Here is a 7782-nt window from a genome sequence, read left to right as displayed (position 1 = left end):
CGGGAGGGGGGAGGGGGGAGGGGGTAATTAAGTTTATCATAAACTTTATTGAAATAAACATTTTTAAAAATAACGATAAATAATTTGAGACGAAAGAATTACGATTGTTTGGGCTTTTTTCCGTAAGATTGTTTGGTTTTAAATAGCAAGAAATTTAGTTTCTGTTTCATATGTCCTATGTGTTTGGCCCTTTTTGATGTTTAGAGGTGCATGATTATTATAGGGAAATTATATTGTAAGGTAACGTTTGAAAATTACATTGAGTAACATAGACGTCTTGTTCCTATATAGGACTAAACTTCATTACTTTTCCACGCATTAAATATTTCGTTTTCACAAAGTGAAATGTTTCTACGCATCAAATACTTCGTTTTCACAAAATAATTTCTTTTCTCTCTCAACCTCACAAAAAAGACAAGTGTGTTATATGATATAATTATTGATAATTTAAGTTTAAATTCAATACATTAACAATACTTAAAAGCTTTATTTCAGATTGAGAGTTTGTTTAAAAAAATATTTTTATCTTACACAAGATAATAATAAAATGTATACACCCATCTTGATCTCAAAATTTCACTCATGAAATTATATTGACTTATTGTTATACAATATGATATTATTTGTTATTGTTGTACTAAGAATGTTTAAATATTTATGTAATTAAATCACTTAAAACATAATTACAAGTAAATTTATTTTTTAAAAAGAGAGAAAACAACCCAAAAATAAAAATAGAAAATACTCTTCATGTTTGGTTAGGTTCAAATGGTCTCTTAGATATCTCTTGTATCACTTATATTAACAGTGAACACATTTAATATTCGATCGGAGAGAAGCAAGTTCTTCACATAGTATAACCTCCAATAATTTAAGAGTTAAAATTCAACACACAAATAATGTTTAAAATATTTTCAGAATCGAACTACTTAAAAAATAATTGCAAATACCTTTATTATAATAGAACAAAAAATGACAAAATAAAATAAAATACAAAGGTCTCTTATATTTGGGTAAGTTCAACACTTCAACTAGTCCTCTAAATTGTTCATGAACAATTTTAATTTTTAAAATTTGTCAAGTTCACTTCTATCTTTGTCAAATATAATTGTTAAGAGTTTATGAAAATAATAAACGAGAAAAACACATTTAACATGAAATCTTTAAAAAGGAAAATTATGTGTATAAACAAACATATACTAGTTAATTAGTTAACATAGTTATAGTTTGTCTTAATTACAATTCACGACCTATTTTTAGCTATAATTACGCGGCTCAGCTTTTTAGTTTTGTATAATTCACATGTTTGTATAATTCTGAATTTGTATAATATAATTTGTACAACTTTTCTATATATAATCCAGAATTTGTATAACTATTAACACTTCTGATGTTTGTAATTGTATAAAATTCGTTATTTTGAGTTTATACAAAAATAACTGAATTATACAAATGTACTCGCGAATTATACAAAACCTGTGAATTATACAAACGAGACAACTTAAATTGTAGCTACAACCCGTAAATAATGTAAACTATAGCTATGGAGCATAATTAAGTTTACTATAGTGACTATTTGCGAAAGTTTCCAATTTAAAATTTAAAATTGTAATTGGGGTTCGTTTCAACCCAATATAACATGGTTAACAAACCCATTAATCACTATTGGGTCTACAATCTACATGTGATTTTTCGTTCTGGAATGACCCAAATATTCATTCAAGCCCATTAATTCAATTGGATACTATACCTTAGCTTAATCATAATAAAAAGTGATTATATAATAATAATATGATAAAGAAGAGTTAATTAGTAGCTTCAAGAGACTTCCATGTCCAATAGCAGTGACGTGAACTCATTTAGTAGTTGACACGTGGCCAACTCCCATTTGATAAAATCATAGTCCTATTACATCCTAGGTGTCTCCCGAAGCATCTATTCTTCAACTATTAAATGGACAATTACAAACGCAAATGTATCGACAACAATTAGCAAACTAATTACTTCGATATACTACATAAATTTCTTGTTAATTCTATGGCTTTCAGATCACTGGTAAGTCCCAATTTCCATTACATAATTACTTGGTGATCACCAATGCTACGTTGTAATTCATCTTTAATTATATGCTTCATTATCGATATCTGTATTACTATATTAATGCTAGAGCTATTTTTGGATTGTTGCAGTCTGGTCTAAAATCCACATTAATGAATCACTTAAAGGGAAGCTCATCATTAAATTATGCAACAGCAGCCACTTCAAAGCTTAAGCCAGCTTATTCACTCAAACAGATTGTTCCCAAGTAAGTAGCTTGATTATTGGTTTCAAAATCTAGAATTCAGAGTAAGTAACATTCACACAAAAGAAAACTAGAATTAATTGCGATCCGTTCTTAAATTTAGAGTATTTGTTTGATTTGATGATGGCAGATCACGGAAGGGAGATTTCGTGCCAGTGTGTATGGCGCTAGGAATGATCGGACTGTCAACGAGTTTCGGGATACACACAGCGATGCAGCAGCTGAGGCGCGCCCCTAATGTACATGTGAAGAAATCACGAAGGGAAACTGTGCCAGAAATAGTGGAACCAGAACATGTTGCGGAAGAGTCAGAAAAGTTTGTTAATAAATCTTTGTTCCGAAAGGTGGCTCATGCTAGCAGTACTCGTACCGGAGACATGATTTATACCAAGTTAGTACTTAATTAGTATTTAGTTATAAGTAGTACTATTTCGTAATTGCTTTTCAATTTACTTTTTTTTACTTTTGTGTTGCAGGAAGCCAGGTGTAGAGACGTTGAAAACTATAGGAGTGGATCCAATGATGTAAATGAAAGGCTTGGTTGCATTTTAGGCTTCAATTTCTAATTCTGTAATATGCCTCAAAACATGCACGGTGAAAAGCTATTAGTAGATATGTGTAGATGTAATAAGTTTACATGTTGGTGATATCTTGATGTTGTGCATGTTAATGAGTATATATATTATAAATAAATATATGTGGTACAGCTTTGTGAATGCTATAGCAAGTCTAATGCAATTGGGCTATTTTCCAATGCCATGTGATCTTTCTTTGCCTTATCTAAATGGATTGGAGGACTTTCGAGTACTCTGTTGATTAGTACGTTAGAAAAAGAAAATTAGACACCTACTTTTACAATTTAAAGAGACAAAATATATAATTTTTCCTAAAATATATTCACCTAATTAAGTTTATGAAAGACGTTAGGCTTCGATTTATGTCTAATGGCGATCCACGGAAAGCAAGTATATAAAGCAAGACAAAAGACGTCATCCTTACTATGTAAGTTTTGTTTATAAGAATACAAATCTAGTCAAATTTCAATATGAATATTGAACATTAAATAAAAATTTTAATACAAATATTGAACATCAAATAGAAAAAAACAAAAGAAGAAAAAACTCCTTAAATGCAAACATTTTTTATGTTATACTTTTTTTCTCGGTAAAACGAATTTGGTGGTTAAAATACTTCGAAATGAGTTACTACCAATCGGGAAATCTACCTAATTATACCCAAATTACCTTAGTTACATTGTTTTGAATAAAATTGTACGTGTATATATAATCTAAACATCCTTTATACATATTGTAATATTATTGTTGTCCAAATAAAATGAGTCGATGAGATTATAGATAATGTACTCCTTGTTGTGACCAACAAATTGGGAGTAGAGTGGTTTGTCAGCCAAAAGAAAAGAACGATAAAAAAAGGGAAAACAAAAACATAAACTTATATAAGACATGAGTCACCGCTAGCGCAAAGTGGACTTGTTAGCTGTAGACGAATGTCCTTAATTTGCATGTCTATCACTTCGTGTCACTTATCGATGTCTCCGTCAAATGTATATATATATATAAAAGAAGAACCATATATTCCTACAACAGTTCAATTAACCTTTGTTAAGACTACTCATATTTTACATCAATGGCATTCAGGTCTTCGGTAAGTCAAGTTAATTTATTAGTTTTTGGAGTTACATTTTGATTGTTCAAATGTGTGCGTTATACATTCATTGGATTTTTTTGTTTAACCTTGATGCAGAGTTTGTGGAAATCTATGGCTACTCGTGTTAGCGCAAATTCTGCTTTTGCAAAATCAAATATTACCAGGTCGTATGCTAGTACTGCTGAGCATCCAGACGCTAAGCCCAGGTGAATTTTGGTTTATAGCACTTGTATTACAAAAATGTTTAGTTTTTCATTTTAGAAATAAAAGCAAGATGTTGATGTTAAGTTGCAAACAGGGGATTTATGAAAGGAGATTTCGTTCCAGTGTACGTGGCGTTGGGACTAATAGCGCTATCAGTGGGTTTTGGTTTACAGACGGCGATGCATCAGCTGAAGCGGGCACCCAATGTATCTGTGAAGAAATCAAGGAGGGAAACTATACCGGAAGTCACCGAACCGGAAGAGGTTGTGGATGAAGCAGACAAGTTCATAAAGAAATCCTTCTTCCGCAAGGTGGCTCATGTTCAGGATTTTGATAATCAATCTGTCATGCATGATCCTATCCGTGGGGATGCTCTTGCAAGGTACTTGCGTTCATCTCTAATATCATATTTGTAATTTGTCCCAGGCTAAGCTCATGATATGTATTGTCCTGTTAAGATTCACTACGATACCATATTTGTCACGATCCAGGCAGGCTCATAACATGTATTGTTTGTTGAGATTTGGTCAGGTTTGCCCCTCCTAACGAGGGGCAATTGGTCTCTCATACCATACCTTGTCACAGGCCAAGCTTGACATTAATTTATGGTCCGATTTGACCCAAAAAAATTCGTGTTGGTCTAGGTGATCATATCTTTGATTAGTTATTTATTAGAATAGTCAAAAGGATTTGATGTAAATAAAGAAATGTTAATCTCCTGTATCAACTTTTAAGATTTAGGTTAGCTTATTGAAGGCTTACAAATCCACTCCTACCTTATATATATTTCTCTTATCTACGGGAAGATGCACATTGAATTATTGAAAGGGAAGTTATTGAAAGGAAAGTCATCTCTATTTTGCTATTTAAAGTTATAATATACCGTATTTATTTTACTTTATATATACATATATTAAAAAAATTGTGCTTTAATATTTGTGATTTTCTTGGTGTCATTGTAGGGAACCTCATGCAGTGACATTGAAATCTGTGGGAGTGGATCCGTAATTGAAATAAGCTTTATGCATTCCGTAATTGAAGTACTTTGAAGGCGTTGTGGCGACGTTTTCTCATAATTTTTCAAGAGATGTATATATCTATCGTTGCAGCATTAAATAAATAAATTAAAAAGCATTCAAACGCCAATATGTATGTATGTAAAACATATTTTCCAGCTAATTATGTTAGAGAGTTGAAACAAGCACTAGTTGTATGTTTATGAGAACTTATCTTAGCTTTGAAATGCTAGAAACAGGGCTGGATAGCAAGTTTTGGGTTGAATTTGCAAGTCTTACAAGAAGAATAGATCTTTCACTATTTGGACTTTAATTTCAATAAAATGGATCCATCTATTTCCACCCGTACTCTGTAAATTAATATCAATTTCTGAACAAGAGACAAATAAGCATCCTCATTTTTAATATGAGTTTAACGTCAATGTAGATTATCATAGAATATTTGTTCATTTCTAGTTATTTTCTTCTGGTCCATTTTGTTTGCACTTATTAATTGTGTTGAGAATTTTATTTTATTTTGGGAGCATTTACTTCTTGCTGTTGGCTCTTAGTTCTCCTTGTTTTGTAAAACTCACTTCATGCAGTGCCATTATTGGTGGCATAGCGGTAGATGTCCATTGATGAATATTCTGGTTACGTGCTATAATTTGATTGGCATTTAAATAACCTATACTTCTATTTGTTAACAGTATACATGAATAATTTACTTCATAATCAACTATCAAATGTAATATACATAATAATAATACTTGCACTATTCACCTATAAACCAGCTATATATCAATTAATTGACTCTAAAGAAAGAAAAGTATGTAAAAATACAAATGTGGTCCAGAATCGAGAAGTATCAAGAGGTGTAAAAAGTATGTGATGGTGGCAAATACCTACTGCATGAAAACTTTACAAATGTAGATCAGTGGATTCCAGGCCCATAGATATTGACTTGTACTGTACACAAGGTACCTAGTGGCCAACTTCTTAAATCAAGAATGTATCCTCCTTTTTATTTATTTATTATTGTTGTTAGTTATTTCAAAATTGGCCATACGAACAATTGAACCTTCATCAACGAAGTGAAAATTCAAATAGTCAATCAATTATGCTACCATAAGATTCCTCAATCCAAAATATCTCTCACAATTATAGATCTAGACTAGACTAGACTAGAGAAGAAAAAGATGATTAAGCAAGTACTATATACAATGGAAAATAAAGTATTGAAAAGCATATTCTTGACTCTTCAATTGATGAATGAGCAACCTTTCTGGTATTTACTTCACGTTTTCCCCCCTATAAGTTGGGGCACATAGTTTTTTTATATATATTTTTAAAATTTATATATAGAAATGACAAATGGGGACACGTAGGGCTAGCTTGTTTTACATGGTCATTTAAATTAAAGTAGTGATTAGATAAAGTAATAATCCAGTACTCATATGATGTCAGGTTTAAATTAAAATTAGATAAACGAATATTATTATTGCTATAGGCATAGGACCTGGCAATATAAATCTTGCTAGTTTCTTGACTGGTTCTTCCAAAAAGCCAAGCAGTGAGAACAAAAATAGATGTTTTTTTTCTTCTTTTCAATTGGAGAAGTTTTCAATAGCCCTCAAAGGCTTCCAATATTTCAGCTTCCAGCTCAATACTATATAGTATTAAAAAGGTAGTTCGATGCACAAAGCATACCGCATTAGGTAATAGTTGTTACTATTACTAATATATTGTGCGCTTTTGCTGCGGCGTTGAAATGTTGGAAGCTTGCGAGGCCTCTTGAAGCCTTTGCTCCCTTTCTCTTTTACAGAGTACCCAAAAATGGAACTAGAAAAACCATGCATGCATATTGCATGGCCATAGGATGAAGGAGGAATTAAAGAGGACCAACATTCAAATGGATTAAGGTATAACTTTGTTGTCAAATCGAATACAATTTATTGAAATAAAATTTATATATTTGAACATAATTACATAAAAGGTATTACAAGTCTCAAGATTTTTTTAGTTATAAACATTTAAAAGCAATGACTCTCGTCTCTCACAATCTAACCACCACATAAATTGTGATGTATATATACTAATTAGACTTAAATTGAAAGTCTATCAGAAACAGTCTATCTTTCGAGGTAAGAAATACCTCACTTATATATTTATATACGGTGGGAATATTTTGTTAGTTACTCATTTTTTAAAGAGTTATTGTTTATCATACACGCGTCAGTATATAGAGTTTAAATTCATCATCTAAACATTTATTATTGGATAGTTTATTTGGTTAAGTAGAATTGCAGTCTCTATCTAAATATTCATTTTATATTACAGTCGCTAAATATAATATATCGTCAATTATATTATTGTCGTAAATTTATTTATTTATTGTAGTGTACATAATTTTTCAGTCTTAAGTAATCAGATGTCTTGATTTTTGTGTCCGATTAGCTAAATACGAAGCCACCTTTATTAAAGATAAAATAGTTTACTTCTAATATGAAAGTTTTCGATGTAAATCTAAATTTAATTGCATTCAGAATATCAAACAGTACCACATGGAAAAAAAGTGAGTGGGTGGGGCGAGGGTTTGAGGGGGGGGGGGGG

At 31.2% G+C, this 7782-nt stretch overlaps 2 protein-coding genes across 2 annotated transcripts; both read left to right on the top strand.

The window, feature by feature from the left end:
* The first annotated feature begins 1977 nt into the window (after nt 1-1977).
* Nucleotides 1978-3021, top strand: LOC102601889 (uncharacterized). The gene is made up of 4 exons (XM_006341393.2): nt 1978-2055; nt 2190-2305; nt 2433-2693; nt 2779-3021. The coding sequence occupies exons 1-4, from the start codon at nt 2038-2040 to the stop codon at nt 2828-2830; spliced, it is 447 nt and encodes a 148-aa protein (XP_006341455.1). The 5' UTR covers nt 1978-2037; the 3' UTR covers nt 2831-3021.
* Nucleotides 3022-3914: 893 nt separating this feature from the next.
* LOC102595282 (uncharacterized) lies at nt 3915-5373 on the top strand. The gene is made up of 4 exons (XM_006341634.2): nt 3915-3967; nt 4067-4176; nt 4269-4556; nt 5137-5373. The coding sequence occupies exons 1-4, from the start codon at nt 3950-3952 to the stop codon at nt 5180-5182; spliced, it is 462 nt and encodes a 153-aa protein (XP_006341696.2). The 5' UTR covers nt 3915-3949; the 3' UTR covers nt 5183-5373.
* Nucleotides 5374-7782: the final 2409 nt, after the last annotated feature.

This window comes from Solanum tuberosum, unplaced genomic scaffold, assembly GCF_000226075.1.
Source record: "Solanum tuberosum cultivar DM 1-3 516 R44 unplaced genomic scaffold, SolTub_3.0 scf00026, whole genome shotgun sequence".
Classification (NCBI taxonomy): Eukaryota; Viridiplantae; Streptophyta; class Magnoliopsida; order Solanales; family Solanaceae; genus Solanum; species Solanum tuberosum.
This window is presented reverse-complemented; position numbering and strand designations above follow the sequence as displayed.